Below are 23,648 nucleotides of genomic sequence, written 5' to 3'. Positions count from 1 at the left end.
CAACTAGGTGGCGCAGTGGATAGAGCACCGGCCCTGGATTCAGGAGTACCCAAGTTCAAATCCAGCCTCAGACACTTAACACTTACTAGCTGTGTGACCCTGGGCAAGTCACTTAACTCCACTTGCCTCACAAACAAACAAACAAAATAAAATAAAATCAGGATTAAAAAAAAAAAGCTTTTTACTAGAACGTATACATTGTATAATCTATAGCTTGCAGGTGCCTGGATTTTTGGCAACTTAAAGCCTTAATATTATATTGTTGAAATCACTAATTGTTGCAGAGAACTGAACCTGGAAACCACTTTGGGAGAAAAAAATTCCAGACATGAAGACAGCCAGGTGTGTGTGTGTATATACATATGTATGTGTTTGGATTGATCTCTCTCTATATGGATACATACATACATTCTATGCTCTAAGACTCCTCTCTCAACCCCATCTACACATTATATATGGGGTTAATATACACAGAAATACTAGAATTTAAGATTAAAAAGCTGCCTTTTCTGCTCTTTGCTATAAATTTTCCACTAACATGGTTTGTTTCTTCTGCTGCCACAAGGGAGAGACACAGAGACAAAGAAAATGAGAGAGAGAGAGATCGCACAGGAGGAGAGGGAGCTATTTCCTTGAGCTCCCCCTCTATGATCATGAGTCTAGTTCTATAGCTATAGATAGGATCTATAGATGGATGGCTAGATAGGTTAGATAGGCACTAGATAGCTAGCTCGCCCCCTTGTGGTAGCAGAAGAGATAGCTCATGTTAATAGAATAAAGGGCATAGCAAGGGGCTGAAATGGATCCCCTGTACTTTAAATTCCAGGAAATTCACTCATGCTACTGGGGGTCCAGCTAGGCCTGGCCTTGCCAGTGCACTTCCTTGTCCACTAAACCCAGGACCAGGCAGGAGGGACTAGGACCCTAAGACCTCATTGACAGAAAGCCAGGCCTCCCTAAAAGCTGCTCTGGCCCCAACAGTCCCAAAGACGTTCCCCTCCCTGGAGTGAATGAAGACCCCAGCTGGGACACAAGCTGTTGCCCCAACCTCCCTTTACCGGAGTGTTCTGTAGAAACCCCCAAACATCCCAAGCTGCAGAAGGGAGTTTTCACCTCTTTGCCCCGTGACCTTTTCCCTATTTTGTTGGTCAAAATCCCGCTCCTGGGGCTGGAATGAAGAAGGCTAGGTCCCTCTCCCAGCACCCTGAAGCTGGGCTGCACAGTTGCTGGCAACTGATTGGATGGTACCACCGCCCACAGCTCTAAAGGCATGTTCCTCTAGGAGGACCAGGATGAGAACAGCCAGTGTTTCAAGGTTTGCCAAGTGCTTTTTCATATATTCTCTCATCTGATCCTCACAACTTACCAAGGTAGGTAATATTATTGGTCCCATTTAACAGGGATGAGCAGAAAGGAAGGGAATAAGCATTTATATACAGCTTACTAAGTGCTAGACACGGTTAAGTGTTTTATAAATATTCTTTCATTTGATTAGAGAAACTGAGATCGGGGGTGACCTAGGCTAATAATATCACCCCCATTTTTTTTTGGTGAGGCAATTGGGGTTAAGTGACTTGCCCAGGGTCACACAGCTGGTGTTGTGTCTGAGGTCGGATTTGAACTCAGGTCCTCCTGAATCCAGGGCCGGTGCTCTATCCACTGCACCACCTAGCTGCCCCATCACCCCCATTTTACCAGTGAAGAAATGGGTTCAGAGGTTATTACTTGTCCAGGGTCACACAGATAGAGCACATCTTTGGCAGGATTCAAACTCCAGACTTCATGACATCACCCCCCCAGCCCCCATGGGCAACTGCTTTGGATTCTGGCCCCTGGTTTTAGAACTCACCTCATTTCTCATCCTCATCCTTTCCTTCTAGGGGCTAGGTCAGAGCTCAGCACTGTCCTGAAGGTTCCAAGAAATGTCAACTCCAGCCCAGGGTCCTATTGAAAGGCTTTCCTTTGGCTTCAGCTGATGGAAAGCCAATCTACCCCACAGTCTCTTCCTTGAAGACAGTGTGGGTAGGGCAGCTAGGTGGCGCAGTGGATAGAGCACTGGTCCTGGAGTCAGGAGTACCTGAGTTCAAATCCGGCCTCAAACACTTAACACTTACTAGCTGTGTGACCCTGGGTAAGTCACTTAACCCCAATTGCCTCACCATTAGGGGGGGAAAATATATATATATATATATATACACACACATATACATGCATACATACATATATATATACACACATATACATACATATATATATATATATATATATATAGGAAGACAGTGTGGGTGGGATGTCCTTTCTCCCCCCTGTAATTCTGGGAAGATGGCCTTGGTGTGGCAAAGCTTTCTGCCAAGCCCAATTCACCCGACAACTCAAGAAGTCAAGAGGGTCTCTGAATGCTGCTTATATCAAAAGAGGTCACTTCGGGCTTCCAACCTAGACAACCAGAGGTCCTGGGAATTGTTGGACAGGACATAGGGAATGCTGGGTTGGCTCTGACTCCTTAATGAAGGAATACTCCAGTGTCCAGAGGGGGCGCCTGACTGACCTCAGCCTTTCCTTCCCCCAATATGGGGCTGTTTTCGTGACGAACCAAGTCGGGTGAAAGAATAGCAGCCTCAGCCCTCATCTCCCCCTGAACATCTGCAGGGCACATCTGTTCCCAGATGCTACCAAATGGGGCGTGCCTGAGCCAGGCTTCAAATGTGTAACATCTCCATCTCCAGCCTGTCAGTAGAACCCATCCATCCCTGGTGCTAACGGTGCCAAGAAAACACACACAGGACCAACCCTGTTGAGTTCACATCGCAAACCAATTTAATGCCATCAGTTTCAACTTAAAAAAATAAAAAGTGCTTCCCAGCCCAGTGCCGAGAGGGCTTGGGTCCACCCCAACTCCGCCATCCCTAAACCACCTCTTTGCAGGCAAACACAAAAGGACCAAAGCAGCTGGCGGCCCCTCATCCCTAATGGAGGGTGATGGGAAGGGAGAGTTGTCTCAGAGCCCCAGGGGACTGGGTCAGGGACAGTCACCAAAGGGCGCCAAATGTCAGCATTCCTCCCATCCCCCCAGGGGGAATGACAGGGCCAGTGGAACTAAGCTGAGGATGTGAGCAGTTTCTCACAAAATGGCTGTGGGGGGAAGTGGAGTGGACTGGGGCCTCCCACTGGGTGGGACCAGCTCCTCCTTTCCTCTCCTGGTAGTGCTATTATGTCAGAAAGGATCAGATCAAAGGATGGGGATGGAGGCTGGGAGGGGGGGATGTGAGGGGAGGGGAAGAGATGGCTCCTAAGTAAGGAATGAAGGGATGCGCTCTAACCAGTCCCAGTAAGTTGGGACCTTCGGACTAGGTGGGCATCCTGTACCCATCTCCCACCACTCCCAAGTGCCTTTTGGGAAGGAATACCAGTTCCCTTCCTGTCAATCACATCACAGGCTACATAAACCAGGGGCCTGGGCAGTCAGTGGCAAGACAGAGAGGGAGGGTCTCCTGGCCTTGGAGCCTGGGACTGGGTGGGGCTGCAGCAATGGCATCTTTCCATGGCATAGAACAACCCTCACCAGGCCCTGGAAATCAGGCAGGCCCATCTATCAAGGAAACCAAGATCCTTCAGCTGCCTAGGGGGTCCTGGCCAGCCTAGAATGGGGAGGGGAAGGAGCTGGATGGAGGGTCACTGGCATAGGTGGGTTGGCCAATGTTCTGCCAGGCTCCTCCCATGGACAGAGACAGACACACACAGAAACACACACACACACACACACACACACACACACACATACACACAGCCTCCCCCAATAGAGCGGAAGGTGTTAGAGCTGTAATGATTGGAGTGACGCCACCCGCTGGAGAGTTACTGTAGGAAAGCTCTGCCATGAGGAGAAGGTGTCTGAGGGCAAGCCATGTGGTCAAGTTCCTTGGCATCTTGTGGCCCAAAGAGCAAATAAGCCCTCAGCTGGCACCTGTTTCCTACTTCGTGTTCTCCTCCCAGAAATGGAAGGCTCCTCAAGTTGATTGGCTGGTAGCTTTGACAGACAGTACCCACGAGCAAACATCACTTCCTGACGCCAAGGAACTAACCACATGGCTTGCCCTCAGATGCCTTCTCCTCATGGTGGAGCTTTCCTACAGTAACTCTCCAGCAGGTGGCATCATTCCAATCATTACAGAGCTATCCAAGAAGATCAGACTGGCCAGATCAGGGGAAAGGATGTCTTCCTTTAAAAAACAACAACAAAACAAAAAACCAGGGAAACAAATGGTTTCCATGCTGAACCAACCCCAGGGAATCTGGGCAAAACATTGAAGCAATTAAAACCTGAAAACCCCAAATAAATACAACAATGACTAAGTGCATCAAGGCACACCAAAGCACCATTAACTTGGGTCTAAACCCCTCTGAGGACTGGGTTCCCACCAAGAACAAGCCCCTCAGCTCCACGTGTGAGCCAGAGAGAAGTGTTACCTGGGAAATGATCAGGGATGGGGATCAGAAGGAAGAAGGGCAGTTCCTACCCTGGGTCAGCCTCAAACAGGGCAGGACATGGAAGGGAGGTGATCCACAGCCTGCCACCCCTACCCCATCCCATCCCATCAATCCCCAAACACCCCTACCCCATCCCACAAACAGCTGCCACCCCAACTTTACTGGAGTCTGACTCCATGAGGGAGGGAAGAAAACCAGAGGGCACTAGGGAGCTAGAGAGGGCCTAAGGGGGAGGACACTCCCCTGACCCCAACATCCAACCTCCCCAGGTCCATGACTGCTGCTCTGAGTGCCCAGTGCGGATGAAGGGGTGGAGAGCTGAGGCTGCTTAGTTCCTCAGTAGATCTCCCAGGTCGTAGGATTCAAAGAGGTCGCTGACCCCCTCCCCACCATCCAGGCCCCATAAGTAGTCCTCCTCGTCCAGGGGCGGGGAGAAGTTGACCAGAGGAGAACCGCTCAGGGACGAGGACAGGAGCTGGTCCTCTGTCTGCTGCAGGAGAGGGTGGGGCAGGTCCAGGAAGCCTTCATTCACCTCCAGCAGGGCTGGGGACGGCTGGGACTTTGGAGCTACGGCTAAGGAGAGAGATCTGTTAACGGCACTCCCACCCCACACAGGGCCTTCCTTATCCCTCAGGGAATGGCGCCCCTCTAGGCAGGCTGAGTGGTAAGATCCTTGAATTCCAGGTCTAGTAGGGACCTCACAGGGAGAGATCCCTGGACTCTAGAACTGCAAGGGACCCCAGAGACTAACTAGCCTAGCTCCTGTATTTTACAAATAAGGAAACTGAGGCCTGGAGAGGTTAAAGCGACTTGCTCCAAATCTCACAGATAATTACAAAAGCAGTGACCTTCCCACATCAGGGACCTCTAGTACAACTTAATCCAAACCTCAACAGGTGGTGAGCTCCCTGTCACTGGGGGAGTTCTTGTTCATGTACAGGTCACACTCAGATGGCCTCAGTAGCCCCTTCTAGCTCTGAGATTAGGTGATCTACCCCCTCGGTTACACAGAGGGAAAAGTCAACCCAGCAAAGAGCATTTATTAAGTTAAGGCCTGGCAAGGACAGAGTGACTTTCCTAGGGAAGGGCTGTTAATAAGCATTTTTTAAAGTGCCTACTATGAGGCAGGCTCTGGGTTAAGTGCTCTAGAAATAGGATCTCACTTGATCCTCACCACTGTGGGAAGCAGATGCTATGATTATCTCCATTTTATGGGTGACAAAACTAAGGAAGACAAGGTAAGTGACTTGTCCAAGGTCACAGCTCTGGTGAGCATCAGAGGTCTTTCTTGATGCTATGCACACTGTGGTGCCACCTAGCTGCTGATGTCACACTTGCCTGATATGACACAGCAGGTAGAGCTTCTGATAGAAGGGGGAGATCCCCCAAAGTTCTCTCTATACTGTGCCACATAGCCTCACTCTATGCGAATGAATGAAGGGAATTTGGGGAAAGGATGCCCCACCCTCCAAAAAATACTCCCCCCCTCCCCCTCCCTCCACTAAGACAGAACATCTCAAGGTTGCCTAATGGTCTTCTTTTAGGAGAAAGACTGAGGCTTCTCCTGGTGGGCTCCCCTCCACTCCTAGAAGATTAAGCAAATCCTCCTTAAGTCACAGGCTAATAAAGGTTTAAGGTTGGACCATGGGGCAGCTAGGTGGCGCAGTGGATAGAGCACCGGCCCTGGAGTCAGGAGGACCTGAGTTCAAATCCGGCCTCAGACACTTAACACTTACTAGCTGTGTGACCCTGGGCAAGTCACTTAACCCCAATTGCCTCACTTAAAAAAAAAAAAAAAAGGTTGGACCATTCTATTAGGGGATTCTAGAAGACCAAAAATAGCTTTACTCCTCAAAGGAATGGTTTTCTAATGGTGGAATGTCAGGCACTGTGGCAGGCATTCAAGAAAGAAGGATGTGGGGAGGTGGGGCTTTGCTGGGGCTCCTCGGGACACATCCCACGGGGCTTCTCCTCTATCTTCATCTCTCCATCAGCTTGGCTTGCCTGGAAGTGCTCTGAGTGGGCTTGGTACTCACTCAAGCCATCTCTCATTGTTGGCTATGGGTCTTGCTAGCATCATCCTCCTGCCCAAACTCAAGAGGGCTCCTTCTAACAGGGAGCCCAGTAGATAAAGGCTGCACCCCAAACCTGGCTAAAGTACAGGAGGAAGAGGAGGGAGAGAGAGCAGGGTGGGGCCTGGGCCTAGGCCAAAAAAACTGTAACTGGGCTGGAGGTCAGAGGAATTAAGCAGAGAGATGGGGACGTACCTTCCACGTGTCACTTTTGCGTCTTGATGGGGGTGTGGGGTAAAAGGTATCAGATGTGGAAACTAGTTTCCCTGTTTCCCCCTAGTTTTCACTTTTATGCTGCCTATGAGAACCTTGGTCTCTTCATCTTAAACATGAGATAATCATTCTGACTCTACCTTCCACCTGAGGAATGGGTTTTGAGGAGCTAATGAGATAATGGATGGAAAAGCCCATTAGGGGCCATCAAGTCAGACTCAAGTACTGATCTTATCAGCCCAGCATCAAGGCCTGGGGCCTGGGGTTTATTTCCTAGTCTTATCTGGAGGGGTGAATATCTGTGGGGAGAAGGGGGTTGTAGGTAGACAGAAGACACAGCCCCTACCCTCCTCTCTGGGGTAGAGATGGAAAATCCATCCACTTTCTAGGCCTCAGCACCAAAAGCCCATGGGAGGAGGAAGCTGGGAAACATTCAAAGGTTTTCAAGGTTAAAATCAAACTCCACCTCCTCCGGGAAGTCTTTCCTGACCACCTGTCACTCCTACCTTGATGCTTCCATAGAGCTTCTTCTATGGGAGGGTACAGGTAGGGGGTGTCATAGTGAAAGATGGACTGGGACAGACCCGAGCTCAAGTCTAGGCTCAGATACTTCCTGGCTGCCTGTGTGATCCTGAGCAAGACGCGTAAGCCACTTTCAGCCTCAGTTTCCTCATCTTTGAAATGGGGACAATAATAATGCCTCCCTCCCAGGACTGTTGTAAGGATCAAATGAGATAGTAAAGCACTTTGTAAACTTTAAAGCCCTAGAGAGATTCCCAATGTTATTATTACTATGTGTGCCATGCACACAGTGCTCATTCAATGAAGCAGGCAGTACCAGCTATCATTACATGTACAGAAGAGGCAGTTTGGGTACAAGGACCACTGGGCTAGGGTCCAAGAACTGCCTCTGTCACTAAGGAGCTGCATGATCTCGGGCAAATCACTCACTCTCAGACTGTCTGTTCTGCTCTGTAACATGAGGAGGGAGCACAGGAGACTCTGACCTTCTGGGTGCTAAGGGCCCTCCCAGCTCTGACAGTTACTGTTCTAAGACCATTTCCAGCTCTTAAATCCTGTGTTCTAAGGGCCCTCCCAGTTCTAACATCCCAGGTTCCAAGGCCCCTCCCAGCTCTGACCTCCTGTGTTCTAAGGGCCCTCCCAGCTCTGACCTCCTGTGTTCTGAGGGGCCTCCCAGTTCTGACATCCCAGGTTCCAAGGCCCCTCCCAGCTCTGACCTCCTGTGTTCTAAGGGCCCTCCCAGCTCTGACATCCCAGGTTCTAAGGGCCCTCCTAGCTCTGACATCCTGTCTTCTAAGGCCCCTCCCAGCTCTGACATTCCATGTCCTAAGGGCCCTTCGTGTTCAAGCCTTCCTTCCTGTGATTTAGTGATTATTCTCAGGCTAAGCTCCACATCCCCTCTTGCTCACCTGGAACTAGCAATGTCCTACACTAAGTATATCATCAATGAAACCTCCTGGACGATTATCATCACAGTAAAAGAAAGACAGTCTTTTGGGGGAGCTTCCAGGGACTGGCATCCCAGGGTAGGGGGTTGGACTTGTGTCCTCCTCTCCTCCCAGAATGAGAGGAAAGAGGCCACAGTCCTGGCCCAGCACCTACCTGGGGGTGCGATGAGATCCAGGCCACAAGAGCTTCCGGGGCTGCCAGGCAGGCCAGTGAAGGGCCCGTGGCCAGAGGCGGGGGCCTCCTGGGAGGAGCTGCCTGCCTCTCGACTCTCCTCCGGGCACAGGTATACCTCAATGGGTCCATTGGTGCTCTTCAGATAAATCTGCAGGTTCTCCTGGGAGACGAGAGAAGGAGAGACATGGTTTGTTGGTGTGTAGGAAGCTGGGGAGCTGGGTGAGGGCACATGCCTGCTTCTCCAGGACCCACTATGCGTGTGAGCACACACACACACACACACACACACACACACACACACACACACGCACGTGCACACGCATAGTACGCTCATATTTGGCAGCACAGGAAGCACAGTGGGCTGGAAGTCAGCAGATTCTAGCCTGTCATTAGCTGCTTGTGCAGCCACTAAGTGAGTCCTTCTTTTACAAGAGCTCACATTTCTGTGGGACTTTAACGTTACCGTGCCTTGAAGACTACGTCTCCTTTGATTCTCACAACAACAGATGAAGTAGGGGCTATCATCCCTTTTACAGATGAGGAAACTGAGGCAGACAGAGGTTAAGCACTTGCTGCAGGTCGTAGCTAGAAAGTATGATGTAGAACTGGAACCCAGGCCTTCCTGTTCTAAGTCTCCCACTCTTAACTATTTTGTCATGCTGAATTAGGGTATTTCTAAAAAGACCCTTCTAGCTCTAAACATTGTGTTCATTCTCTGTTCTAAGGCCCTCCCAGCTCTGACATCCTGAGTTCTGAGGTCCCTCCTAGCTCTGACATCCTGGGTTCTAAGGGTCCTCCCAGCTCTGACATTCCATGCTCTAAGCTCTAAGGCCTGCTTCATCTCTGACACTCCTTAGATTCTATCGGGCTCCATGAGAGGTCCCGGGCCTGCTGCTGGCCACAATGCATATGGATGCCCAGGGAGCCTGGCTGGTACCTTGGATGATTCATTCCCTGGTGGGCAAAGCTTCCTAAATCCTGCACTTCTCCTAGAGCAGTACAATTGCCCCATACCTCCCTCAGGTCCGGGACTTCCAGGCGAGTCTCAGGAGGGGCCTTGACAGCAATCACTGTCTGATCCTTGAAATTCCCAATAGCCCGGATGTCCTGGTAGGTTACATAAGCCAACGTGGAAGCCAGAGAGTCAAGGGAAATGGGCATTGTCAGGTTCAAACTCCTTAGTCTGGTTTTCAAGGCCCCTTCCCTATTACTCCCTGAGAAGACCCTTCATTTCAGCACACCTGATGCAGTTACTGTCCCCTCAGCACCACATGCACTTTCCCACCCACACACTCTTGCTCACAACATTCCTCGGCCTACAGTGCCTTCTCTTCTGGTAACCTCCATCTACTGGAATTCTAGTGGCCTCCGGACCTTCTCCTTGGGTGAGCTCAATCTCACTCCCAGGAGGAGTCCCCATTTTCCTGCCCCCGCCCCATCCCAGGCCCCCTCCTCAAAAGAAGGATATCTCTGGTTGGTCTCATCCTCTGTTAGGGTCTTCAGGTCCAAGGTGCAATTCTGAATCAGCTGGTCCAAGGTTCTTTCGGTGTTGCTCAGTTCCTTCAACTCTTGCCCCAGACTCTGCTGCTTCCCAGGCCCAGCTGGGTCTTCAAACATTCCCCTGCCTCTGGGAATAGAGAGGCCCCACACCCTCACTCTTAACTCCTTGGCCCCGGGATCAGTGGGCCTGGACACTGGAGGGTGGGGGCGTCAGAGCTGGGGCCAGACACTGAGTGTGGCCCAATCCAGACTTGCACGCTTCACATTTGAACAAAACGAGGGCAAAAATTGCTTCATTGCCTCAATCGACAAGTGTTAAGTCCCTTCCAGGGGTCAGGCACCGTTCAGGTGCTGGGGAATGCAAAGTCAAAGAATGAAACAGGACCTGTCCCCAAGGAGTCAAACATCTCAGGAAAGCTCTAGAGGGAGTCGTCTGAACCTGGCTTCTAGGAATGGGAGCTGGGGCAGCCTATTGTGAAGGCCCACAGAGGGGAACATATGGATAGCCCCTTCCTCCACCCTAATAAAGGGGCTGGGATTCCACGGGTTCACCCTTCAGGATCCAGGCCTCCCACCCCCAGCTCAGCCCCTGGGAGGCCTGGGTTCCCAGCCTTCAGGCCAGGTCCTCCCCACCTCCACCTGAACCAGGACAGTTTCATCTTTCTCCTCCTCCTCCTCCTCCTCCTCCTGGGGAGGGGGGGTTCCCTTCTACTCTCCCCAGGCCTCCCTCCCACTTACACCCATTGGATGTTATTCTTGGCCTTCTTCCGGATGAGCTGGATGCCCTCCAGCACATTGGTGATGTCATAGATACGCCGTTTCTGGACTTCCAACACCTCAGCAGCCCAATTCAGGTCCAGGACACCATCCTCTGACTCGCTCAGCAGGTAAATGAACTTTTTGGTGAGCAGCCCCAGGGACGTGTCATATCTTGTTTTCTCACCCGGGGACTTGGGGGCTGATGGAGAGAGAACAGGATGCAAAGACCCAGCTTAGAGAACCATAGTTCTCATTTCTTTTCTTTTAAAAAATGTTATTAAACTCCCACCCAGCCACTTCCTAGCTGTGTGACTGGACAAATCACTTCATCTCTGCCTGCCTCAGTTTCCTCATCTCTAAAATGGTGACTAATAACAGCAAAGGAGATAATTGTAAAGTGCTTAGCACAGTACTTGGCACATAGTAGGTGCTTTAAAAATGCTTACTCCTTTCTAGATATTGTATCCTCTTTGCCTCCAAATATATGCCCCCCAAAAGACTATCCCTTATAACAAAGAATAAACAAGAAAAAAAAAGTCAGTAAAACGAATAGATTCAATGTTCCACATTCAATCTCCTTCCACGTCTGCAAAGAAAGGAAGAGACCTGGCTTGATCTCATTTGCTTTTTGTTCTTTTCATTTGCATTGTTGTAGTCATTTTATAGACAACGTAGATATTGTTTTACTGGTTCTTCTGACCTCTTGCTTCTTTCCCACTTTCCTTAATTCTCCTGTCTGTAGCTTGTTTGTCCATATTTGTCCCCAGCAGACTGGGAGCTTCTCCAGGGCAGGGTCTGGCTTCTGCCTTTCACTTTATCCCTAGGACTTAGCATTTAGTGCCTGGCAAACAGTAGGTGCTTTAATAGGTATTTACTAACTGACTGATCTCACTTGCAAACAACCAATCAACAAGCATTGATTAAGTATCTAAGATGTCACTTTACATCACTTATTCTAACCACCATTTCTATAGCACTTTAAGTTTTACAAAATGCTTGCCTCACAATAACCCTTTAGGGTAAACTGTCTTAAGTATGACTCCTAGTTTACAGAGAAAGAAATATGGTTCCTACAAATCAACTTCAAAAGTACAGGATGGGGGGGGCAGCTAGGTGGCGCAGTGGATAAAGCACTGACCCTGGGTTCAGGAGGACCTGAGTTCAAATCCAGCCTCAGACACTTGACACTTACTAGCTGTGTGACCCTGGGCAAGTCACTTAACCCTCATTGCCCCCCCCAAAAGTATAGGATGGGGGAGTCACAATTAGACCATGGTTGTTCAGAAAAAGATCTGGAGGTTCTAGTGGGACCCAAGCTTAGCTATGATTCAGTGCTGCATTACTAAAGGTCTAGTGTCTAGAAGGTGATGGTGTCAGACTCTTTCAGAGTTCTTCTGGATGGTATCAAATGAACAGCATTTTTTTTTTAATTAAAATTTTTTTTTAAAACAGCACTTATTAAGTATCTACTATGTGCCAGGCACTCTTCCAAGGACTGGGACTACGTATTGTTGTTGTTCAAGCATGACTCCATCTGGGGCTTTCTTGGCAGAGATAGTGGAGAGCTTCACCATTTCCTTCTCCAGCTCATTTTACAGATGAGGAAACTGAGTCAAACAGGGTGAAGTGACTTGTCCAGGGTCACACAGACAATAAGTGTTTGAGGTCAGATTTTAACTCAGGAAGAGGAATCTTCCTGACTCCAGGCCCCAGGTGCTCTATCCACTGTGCCACTTAGCTTTCCAAGGACTGAGGATATAAAGAAATGAAAAACAAACGGTCCCTGGCTTTCCAGGAATTTAATAGACCAACAGGGGTGACAACATGCAAACAACTAAGCAGCCACTGAGCCTGCAGTCAGGAAGACCTGCATTCAAGATGGGCCTCACATATTTACCAGCTGGCTAAGTCACTTTAACCCCTCTCAGCCTCAGTTTCCTCATCCATAAATGGGGATAATAACAGCACCTACCTCTTCCCAGGGTTGTTGTGTGGATCAAATGATATATTTGTAAAGATAAGTGCTGGTTATTATCAACCAAGCACAAACAGGATATATACAGAATAAAACAGAGATAATAACAAAAGGAAGGCACAGGCCCCAAGGGGGATCAGGAAAAAGCTTCTTCTAGGAGGTTAATTTCAGGGAGGACTTGAGGGAAGGGCATTCCAGGCAAGTAGCAGGGGAAATGCCGTGTCTGGAGATGGGAGTGTCTTAAGAGACAGCAATGACGCCTGCATTACAGGATGGAAAAATTCAAGGAGGGGAATAAGATGGGAAGACCGGGAAGGTTAGAAGGGGGGCCAGGCTTCGAAGGGCTTGCAAAGCCAGAGAGAAGATGAAGGTAATAGGGAGCTGGCAGAATTCATTTAACAGGAGGAGGGAGGTGACATGGTCAGACCGTCATTTTAGGAAGATGAATGGCATCTGAGAGGAGGATTGGCTTAGAGTGTCTGGGAGAGATTGGAGCCAGGGAGACAGACCAACCAGCGGGCTCTGGCCGGCGTCCAGGTCTGGGCACCACTGTTTAGGCACTGATAAGCTGGAGAGTATCCAGGAGGTCACCCAGGATGGTGAGGAACTGGGAGGCCGTGTCACCTGAGGAAGAACAGCACAAGGGACTGGGCGTGTCGGGAGAAGTAGACATCTAGTCAATGTCAGGAAAGGCTTCCCAACAATCCAAAAGTGGAACGAGACGCCTGGGGAGCTGGCGGTGTCTCTAAGCTAAGGCTGAATGGCCATTCGTATGATACATTACACAAAAGATTTTTATGGGGAGACTATCTGGGTTAGACCAGATGGTCCCTTCTTTGATTCTGAGTGTGCATATTTTTAAATCTCCTTTTTTTTTGTTGTTGGTTTTTGGGTTTTTTTTTTGGGGGGGGGGTTCGGGGCAATGGGGGTTAAGTGACTTGCCCAGGGTCACACAGCTAGTAAGTGTCAAGTGTCTGAGGCCAGATTTGAACTCAGGTACTCCTGAATCCAGGGCCAGCACTTTAACCACTGCGCCATCTAGCTGTCCCCCCAAAATCTCCTTTTTTAATAAAACTGAAAAGAGTTCCAGTCTTGCCTCACTCTTTAGCTATGTGATTCTGGGCAAGTCAGTAAACCTCTCTCAGCCTCAGTTTCTTCATCTGTAAAATGGGGATAGTCAATCATACCTACCCCTCAGGGTTGTTGTGGGGATCAGGTGAGTTAAAAAATGTGAATTGCTTCACAGACCTATATAAATGCTAGCCACTACTGCTATTTTTCTCCAAAGTCCTTTCCGGATTCCAGGGGAAAGTCCCTTGGAAAAGTTGTCAACAGCTTGACAAAAGGTTTTTTGTAGGGGAATGGATTAAGGATGACAGCTGAAGTGCAATACTGCTACTAGGTCTTTTTCCCAGAGATCATAAAAAAGGGAAAAGGACCCACATGTACAAAAATATTTATAATCGCTATTTTTGTGGTGGCAAGGAATTGGAAATTGAGGGGATGCCCATCAATTGGGGAATGGCTGAACAAGTTGTGGTATATGAATTTAATGGAATACTATTATTCTGTAAGAAACAATAAGCACTGGCCCTGGATTCAGGAGGACCGGAGTTCAAATCCGGACTCGGACACTTGACACTTACTAGCTGTGTGACCCTGGGCAAGTCACTTAACCCTCATTGCCCTGCGCCCCCTCCCCCCAAAAAAAGAAAAGAAACGATGAGCGGGCAGATTTCAGAGAAACCTGGAAGGACTTACAGGAACTGATGCTGAGTGAAGTGAACAGAACCAGAAAAACATTGTACACAGTATTAACAACATTGTGTGTTGATCAACTGTGATGGCCTTGACTCTTCTCAGCAATACAATGGTCCAAGATAGTTCCAAAGGACTTATGATGAAAAATGCTCTCCAAATCCAGAAAAAAAAAGAACTATGGAATCTAGATGCAGATTGACCCATACTCTCTCTATTTTTTCTTGTTTTTCTTTTTTGAGGTTTTTCCTTTTTGCTCTGATTCTTCTTGCATAGCATGACTAATGTAGAAATATGTTTAATGTGATTGTACATATATAACCTATTTCGAATTGCTAGCTGTCTTGGGGAGGGGGGAGGGAGAAAAATTGAAACTAGAAAATCTTATAAAAAAACAAATGTTGCAAACTATCTCTACATGTAACTGGAAAATTATAAAATACTTTTATGGGAAAAAAAAGGATGCTAGCTGAAGACAGTGTAACTCGGGTCCAATATCTGATACCTTAAGACAGTCTAAAACCCTAAAGACAGTTAACTCTGATACAGTAAGACAAGAGTAACTCCAGTCCCCATTCATATCTCTATCTGTAGGGACAGGTACTAGGCCCCGTCCCCCTTCATAGAGAAAGGATTAAGGTATTGGTGGAAAAAAGGCACCTTTGTTTAACCCCAGGAGCAAGAGGAGTGGCACAGGAGGACTGGAATAGGGACTCCAGTAACCCAGCCTGTATTTTAAGATAGCCTCTCCTGGTTGAAGATTCCTATAAATGTAAACTATTTTAGAACAGAGAGTCATATCAGAGGGCACAAAGGACTATACCAGTTGGGAACATCTCTCCAAGCTAAAAGCAGATTTAATGTTAAAATGAATAAAATTGTTCCTAGAAGACCCAAGACTAAAACCGGAAGACTGTGGCTCATTAGGTTTTTTTTTCTTTTGTAGCCAAGTTCTTTGTATGCCCGGTGTCATGCCCATTTTGTTTGTTTTTTGCGGGGTAATGGGGGTTAAGTGACTTGCCCAGGGTCACACAGCTAGTAAGTGTCAAGTGTCTGAGATCAGATTTGAACTCAGGTACTCCTGAATCCAGGGCCGGTGCTTTATCCACTTCATCACCTAGCTGCCCCTGTCATGCCCATTTTTTTTTTTTTTAAGTGAGGCAGTTGGGGTTAAGTGACTTGCCCAGGGTCACACAGCTAGTAAGTGTCAAGTGTCTGAGGCCGGATTTGAACTCAGGTACTCCTGACTTCAGGGCCAGTGCTCTATCCACTGTGCCATCTAGCTGCCCCGTCATGCCCATTTTTTGATAGGTTAATGGAGACTGAATTGAAGAGACTTGTCCAAATCATACAGGCTGGGCTTTTGACTGGATTCCCACCACTCTTTCCACGATACCACACAAAATCTCAGGGGAAAGCCTGCTGTGAATGGCTTCCTTCGGACTCAGTGAATCCACTCAATGACTGACCCATAGCCAGCCAATTCTTGGGAACTCAGAATTATGGGATCTGGGAGTATGTAGAATGAAAGATGGATTGTGGGACTTTTTTAAAGAAACAAAAACCAGAAGGAGCTCAGAGTAAGTCTCTTGTGCTTCAGCACGTCAAGGACTGGTGACTTGTCAGTGTGAGTAATAATAATTCCCATCTATATAGCACTTCATTTGTAAAACACTTTCCTCACCAGTACCTTGTGAGGAAGATAGCACAGGTAATCTGTTTTTCAGATGAAGAAACTGAGGCTGAGAGAAGCTGAGTGACTTGTCTATGGGCATAGAGCTAGGAAAGATCAGAACCCAGGTGTTCCTTCATGGGCAATATTCTATCCCACAACATGCAGAATCTCTCTGCACCTTAGCTGATGCTGGAGACTTGCAGTAGCCAAAGAAAATGATGCCCTGGCATCCAACATGGATAATGAGCCCTTCGCTCACTTAGTGCTCGGAGGACAGATGTTGTTGGTCTCAAAGTAGTCTCTCACTGGGCCCAAACCAGAAGCCTTTCCTTTTGGCTTAATGGGAATTGCCAGCATTTTAAGGAGTCAAGGTCACCTCTAGGGCACCATGGAATGTCCAAGGCAATGGGTTCTAAGGTTTCTCCCAGCTCTGACCTTCTGGATTCTAAGGTCCTTTCCACTTCTGACATTCTGAGTTATAAGGCCCCACCAAGCTCTGACATTCTGGGTTCTAAGGGCTCTCCCAGCTCTGACATTCTCTGTTCTAAGGGCCCTTCCAGCCCTGACATTCTGTTCTGTTTTGTCTCCCCAGCTCAACTGTGACCCTCATGGTTTTTGCACCTTTGCATGCCCATGCCCAGAAATGAGCTAGGCACAAAGCAGAAATTTAGCAAAGATATGCTCAATTGTACATTTTGTTCTGCCGGCCACGGGTCCCCTGGCCCATCCCTTCCTGTTGTACTCCAGAGCACTCACTCTTGGGACTCGGGAGGCCGTCTCCTCCGCTGCATTTCCCCTTGGGTGTCCGGAACTCAGAGAGTCCCTGCCGTCCCATCCCCTCCAGATCCAATTTTCTCTTGGCCTTGAAGCCCTAAAAAGCAAAAAAGGAGCATGGATAGAATATAGAAACAGCACCAGCCCCTCCCAGTCCCCACGCCCACTTTCCTGGTGCCAGGGCACTGAAGCCATACCAGTGCCTCAAGTTTCCCTGTCTGTGCCTCAGAAGCTGTGGCTAGTAGGGAACTTCCAGGGACTCCAAAGGGTGAGCCTTGACCAAATGGACCAAAATCCCCAGAGGGGATTTTGACCTGGATCGGAGCTGGCCCAGGATCCCTGACTCAATCTAAGGAGTCCCTGACTTTGGCTCCTGTTCCACAGGAGAGAAGCCAGTGGGGAAAGGTTCAAGCTCAGAGGGGCAGCTAGGTGGCGCAGTGGATAGAGCACCGGCCCTGGAATCAGGAGTACCTGAGTTCAAATCCAGCCTCAGACACTTGACACTTACTAGCTGTGTGACCCTGGGCAAGTCACTTAACCCCAATTTCCTCACTAAAAAAAAAAAAAAAGATTCAAGCTCAGGGGTGGGGTGGGAGATGAGTGGAGAAGGCTCTCATAACAACCACTTAATCACCCAATGTTCAACCAAATCAGATGTTGGACTGAAGCTTTAAAATCATCTCTTCCATTACACAGAGCTGGCGAGTGACTGGCCTGAGGTCACACAGCAGATAGGGGGCTGGGATCGGTTCATCCCCCACTGCCTACCTCAAGGGGCGGCCACAGTATTATGTACCCCAGGGTCCCCCCCCCACCCCCGACTTTGAACCATCTGTTACTTGTGTCTGAACTGCAATTTCCTTAAGGTCAGGTCCAGGGCTGTTATTTATCTTTGTACCCCCTGCGAGGGCTGGGGCGGGGAGGAGGGGGAAGCATCGGGTTTATAATTGTTTATGGGATGTTCAGGTCGGCACCTACTGGGCCCATTGCCTATCTCCAGAGGCCAGTAGGGCAGGGTGGGGCAGGGCGGGGCAGGGCGGGGCTGGAGAACAGCCTCCCAGCTGGTCCTTATCATGGTAAAGCTTCCCCTCCCCCCAGCCCCTCTCCTTTAGCAGGGCTTCCTGGCATGCTGCCACCTTCTCAGAACACAAGGCCCCACCCAGAGGAACCGGGCACCCAGAGCTCCCCAGAGGTCGGGGCTGTGGCTCCCAATCGAATGTCATGAGACCCTAGAACGCTAAAGGCATCCCTGAGGGTCAGTCTCTCCCCCCATCCATCGACCCTGGCCTTTAGGACAAGCAATCCCCTACCCCAGTTTCCTTTCTCCACCCATCCTCCCTAGGCTTGGGAAACACCTGCTGGGGAAATCAGACCACAGCCACATCTGCTCTGCTGGGCCCAGCCCCGGGGCCCAGAAACCACAGCCAATCACAGGGAGTGAGGGGGAGTCTCCTGCTTGTGGCGGGATGGGGCGCCTGGGTTTTAGGGTGAGGATAAATAATAAGTAACAAACAACAACATGGAGCACATAGGAAGGTGGGGGGGTTCGGTCTGCCCCCCCCCAGCCTCTGCACCTGGCTTGGGTGATCCTGTGCAAGTAATTTAAACCTCTACATGCCCCCCAAAAGACTCTTAAGATACAGGAAAACAGTCCACATGGCTAAACTCAAACCAACCTACCCCATCCCATCTATTCAGCACTACAAGGCCTTGCAACAACCGGACAAAGGAAGGGGTGCAAATATTATGCCCACTTTACAGATAAGGAAGCTGGGGCTTAGAGGGTGGGAGTGACAGTCAGGTGGCTAGAGCAGGGCCTCACACTTCTGTCTCCAAGATCCCTTTGCCCTCTCACAATAGAAAAGCATCTAATTCCTATCTAGCTGCACATTCCCAGTGCTCTGGGTCAGCCAAAAGGATGTCAACTCGAGGATACTCAAGGAAGAACGAATAGAATTTTTAAAAAGGAAAAGAAAAAGGAAATCAAGAGAGGAGGGAAGGCAGAGAGAGAGAGAGAGAGAGAGAGAGAGAGAGAGAGAGAGAGAGAGAGAGAGAGAGAGAGAGAGAGAGAGAGAGAGAAGAAAGTCCAAGGATAAGAGGAGGAAGCAGTGATGAAGGCGGGGAAGGCAAAGGCCCAGCCCTTTTGGGTTAAGAGAGCTGGGTCTTATCCCTTGTTCTAGCACTAAGTGGGTGAGTGATCAGGGTAATGTCTTCGACCTTCTCCAGGTCTCAGTTTTCTCATCTTCAAAATGGGGCAGTGGAAAGTTATCTAATTCCACAGCATCGTCAAAGAGAGGGTCTTGGACCAACCTGTACAACCTTTCTTAGCCTTCTAGCATCTGGGATGAAGATTGGACAAGATCAGGGATTTTTCTCTTTTTTTTGGGGGGGGGTCATGAATTCCCTAGGGCAGGCTGATGAAGCCTAAGAACCCCTTCTGTGAATGATTTTTTTTTGGGGGGTGAGGCAATTGGGGTTAAGTGACTTGCCCAGGGTCACACAGCAAATAAGTATTAAGTGTCTGAGGTGGGATTTGAACTCAGGTACTCCTGACTCCAGGGCCGGTGCTCTATCCACTGCGCCATCTAGCTGCCCCAAATGATTTTTTTAAGTGAATAAAACCCCATAGCATTAAAAGGGGAGGCAAATTCTATTAAAATGCAGTCTTTAAAAGACATGTTTAAAAATAGAAAACAATTTCACAGACACTAATCCTCCCTTAAAAATCTATCCATGGACCCCAGGTTAAAAGAAATCCCAGACTAATTACATCTTTAATGTCCTTCCCAGTTCTGACAGTCTGTGTTTTAAGGTCACTCCCAGTCCTGACATCCTGTGTTCTAAGGGCCCCCTCAAGCCCTGACATTCCCTGTTCTAAGGGCCCTCCCAGCTCTGACCTTCTGTGTTCTAGGGGCCCTTTCATTCCTGACACTAGTTCTAGCTCATCTGGCTCCCCAGGAACAAGGCCTCTGCAATGCTCTATGGCCCTAGACCCAGAAGACCCCGCCTATAACATACAGGAGGCAAAGGTACATTTCTCCCTCACTACCTCTGAATAGAGCTCTCAGCTCTAGAAGCCCCAGGTGAGTCTGAAGAAACCAGCTGGGAGCAGAAATGGACAAACCCATTCCACACTGCCCTTAGTTACCCACTCATCCCTCCCTATCCCTTTCCCCCCTCCTCACACCATCAAAGTGACACCATCCCCCGCCCTTCCACCCCCCCTCCCCCATATCTCAGTAAAGCCCAGCTGCCCAGGCCCAGCCCCCTGCAGCTGCACCACTTCCAGGGATATAGGCCTTCGGAGGCCCCAAAGGGCTTTCACATCCCCAACTGATAAAAGAGGGCCGGTCATTTGCATTACAGAAGTTTTGATTCACAAAAAGGTTCATAGACAGTTAAAGGCGAGCCTCCAGTTCTGGTTTTTGGCCCAAGTTCGATCATTTGACTGAGCGCAAACTAAGGGAGCCATCTTGAGGCGCTTTTTACACCCTTTAACCCACTATACTAAAGTTAGCTGGCCCTACCCAAGGTCTCATTCAAGCCCCGTTTTCCCGATGGAAGAAACCAGAGCCCTTTGGTTAAAGTGGCTGGCCCAAAGTTCCTGCAGGTGGCAAACTGCAGGGTCAGGTCTGGCCTCAGGTGCCCCGATCTGCTGTGGCTTCTGCTTAATTCTACCCAGCACGTTCTCACTTGGGCCTTAGGGGACCCAACCAGTCCACCCCAAGGCCCTTTTCCAGCAGCGACACCCTTAGCTCCTGAGGCTCCCACCTGTTTCCATATTCTATGACCTGGTTATTCCCAATCACAGATGTGTTGAATTTAAAACACTCGTCATACATATTCATGGTTTGGATAATTTCATTAAGCATCCATTAGCACCTTGGTGTTAAGGAGCAGACCTGACCCTTAGGGAATGACCACTAGAATAGATTCAGATCCCAGGTAAAAAATAAAGCTACACCTCTCCGGGAACTCAGGCGTGGGCAGGAGTCTCCAAACAGGCCAGGGGTGAGGGTAAGGAGCCGCATAAAGGCCCCGGGCACCCGGGAGAAGAGAAGGGAAGGATGATGGAAGGGGCACTGAAGAAAGAACCCAGAAGCGGCTGGGGTGTCATGAAAAGAGATCCATCCAGCCTTTGAAGTCAGGTTTGCCTGAAACCTCAAAACCCCCCTATATAATTGTAGAATTCTAGATGAGTCATTTAAACACTTGGGGCTTCTTTTGTCCCACCTGTAAGATGGGCATCCTTAAAGGAACCTCTTCTTAGGGTTGTCAAGAAGACTAAGGGAGATGGGGGCAGGGACAATCTTTGGTAGCCCTGTATGTTATTATCGTGGAGAGAGAGCTGGCCTCTGAGCAAGGAAGAGTAGGGTCCTAACTCGAATACATCCCAGCTGTGGGACCCAAGATAAAGCCTTAAACCACTAAACTGGAGAGGAGGTGCCAGATTCCGTTTGTAGTTACACGTTCCCTAAACTGAGAAATCACAGGGCCCGTTCCTATCCCAATTAAAATGTAAGCTCCCTGAGGTCAGGATCTATGTTCTCACTTTTGTCCTAGGATCCTAAGAGGTGCCTTAACAAAGGCTGGTTGATTTGAATTACTATTGTTGAAACCCTCTGTTCCTTGTAGCTTCATCAAAGGCTTCAGGTGACCTTTGGTTCACCAAGGCTAGCAGCTATGCTGTGGAGGGAAAGAGCTCAAAGCCAGCCTCTAAAGGCTATTTTGTTTTTTAAGGAAGTATAAGATGATAGACTATTTCACTAGAACCAGCCCTTCCCAATGGGTGTCTTTAAATCTAAGGTCCCAGGCAGAATATAAGGAGTCCATTGGCAAAAATTCAGCTCAGGACACACCCGATGGTTTGGTCTGGAAAATCTCCAGGTCACACCCTTTTAAAATAAGGAAGCAGGGGGTGAAGTGTCCCCTGTGGCATCTGGGGGTGGGACAAGACTGGGATTCCACCCTAGAAAAAACATGTGAGCATCTACCCCTTCCCTTAATCTCTCCATTCTAGGTCAAGAGTTAATGAGTGAGTGTGTGTGTGTACGTTGGTATGTATGTTACAGCTGAAAGTGACCAACTAGCCTTCGAGCCCATGACCTCTCCTCCCACCCAGAATCACCCTCCCCCCACCCAGAACGAGAAGGGGACATAGTGTGCCCTGTCTCACAGCTGCAGCATCTCTCTGCGATTGGGGCCCAGAAGTCCCTGGAGGCCGGGGAAAGAGACAAGGGAAATCAAAGTGATTCTGGGAGAGATGCACCCTACAATGAAATCTCGGATGTTCGAATACAAAGTGCTAGGTCTAGGTCTGGGGATGCAGCCCGACACTTGTGACTATGGCCCAGCCCCTATCCCGGCTCGTAGCCTCAGTTTCTCTATCTGTACAGGGGCGTGAGCTAACGAGACAGGACGCTTTGAAAACTACAATCCGCCCTGCAAAACAGGGGTATGTGTCCCTCGTTTCCTTGTCCTGGGAAACGACAGGTTCAGTTAAATCCTATTATCCACGACCCTCCCCAGGGGCCCCCCTCTCCTTGTACAGATTGAACCTCGACCTTGTAAAATGAGAAAAGGCCTGGGAACTCAGACCCGCCAAAGGCCCAGTGCTTTTCCCGCTGCAAGATGAGAAACCAAGGATAAAGGGAGGAAGAGAGGAAAGAACGGGAGAGGGGTCCCCGGGCATTACCGGCAGCCGGCCGGCGGAAGCGCGGCCGGCGCGGATCTCGGGCCCCTGCGGGGTGGCGTCCAGGCAGCTGCCCGGGGCGGCAGGGGCGACGGCGGCCACCATCGGGGGGTACAACGGCGTGAAGTGGCTGGCCGGGACTGGGCCCCCCTGCGGGCTGCGCACGTCGGGCGTCCACACTGGGCTCACCACCGGCAGGGCCTTCTTGATCTGCAGCGGCTGGGGAGGCTTCTGGGGTCCTGCCGGGGCGGAGCCCCCCGGGGCCGGGGAGAACCCTTTGGGGATCCTCAACATCGGTTCTGGGGTGACGATCCGGAGCTTTTGGGGATAAAGGAGGAGAGCACAAGGCTGGGCCCAGGGAAGCCGGTGGGGGCTAGGATGCGATGGGCATGGCCGGCTCGGGTCCGAGCCGGTAAGGCAGCCGCAAGCCGCAGGAGGGCGGGGAGGGTAGGAGGGGCCCGCGTCACCTCCTCCAGGCAGCCCCGCGGGCGAAACCTTGCTTAACTCCAGGACCCCAAGGGGCGGAGGCCCCTGCCGGGTGCCTGGGGGCTGCGGGGCTCGCTCCGCCGAGATAGGCCCGGATTAGTTTCCGACCGCGCTCCACTTGCCCCAGTGATCCCTCCGTTTTTTTCTCGGTCTGGGGCTCCTTTTTTTCCTCCCTTTTTTTTTTAGCGCCAAACTGCGTGCCGCGAAATTCGGATCTCCCGCGGAAAATAACGCCCTCGGATTGGTCGAGGCAACATACATAGGCTCCGCCCGCCGGAAAGGATACATTCTGCCTTGAGTAAATTGCAAGCTGTGGGTTCTTCCCTTAAAGGGGCCGCATCCGTAGTCCCCTAGTTAGCGAGGATCTGTGCTTCTTCATTCAGGGCAGTATTTGTTGGTCCTAGAAAGACGCAGACCAATAGTTTGGGGACATTTGGTTCCCAAGGAAGTGACGGAAGAAACTAGAATGAGGCAGGATGGAGCTCGGGCATGATGTAGGAGGGGGAGGGCATCTTTGCCTTCCTCGCCGGGTCACCGGTGCAAGTTTCTTTTTCTTCCCTCCCAGTTTTTTAAATGGCTGTATCCAGAGACAAAAAGCTTTAAAGGTAGTAGGAG

General features: G+C 49.7%; 1 protein-coding gene across 1 annotated transcript; it reads right to left on the bottom strand.

The window, feature by feature from the left end:
* Positions 1-2,794: 2,794 nt before the first annotated feature.
* E2F2 (E2F transcription factor 2) lies at positions 2,795-23,183 on the bottom strand. Its single transcript, XM_043995475.1, has 7 exons — positions 22,551-23,183; positions 16,838-16,952; positions 10,653-10,872; positions 9,883-10,041; positions 9,429-9,543; positions 8,394-8,574; positions 2,795-5,058 (listed from the first exon to the last, which is right to left on the bottom strand). Exons 1-7 carry the CDS (start codon positions 22,839-22,841, stop codon positions 4,814-4,816), a joined length of 1,326 nt encoding a protein of 441 aa, XP_043851410.1. The 5' UTR covers positions 22,842-23,183; the 3' UTR covers positions 2,795-4,813.
* Positions 23,184-23,648: the final 465 nt, after the last annotated feature.

The sequence above is a fragment of the Dromiciops gliroides genome, chromosome 3 (genome assembly GCF_019393635.1).
Source record: "Dromiciops gliroides isolate mDroGli1 chromosome 3, mDroGli1.pri, whole genome shotgun sequence".
Classification (NCBI taxonomy): domain Eukaryota; kingdom Metazoa; phylum Chordata; class Mammalia; order Microbiotheria; family Microbiotheriidae; genus Dromiciops; species Dromiciops gliroides.
This window is presented reverse-complemented; position numbering and strand designations above follow the sequence as displayed.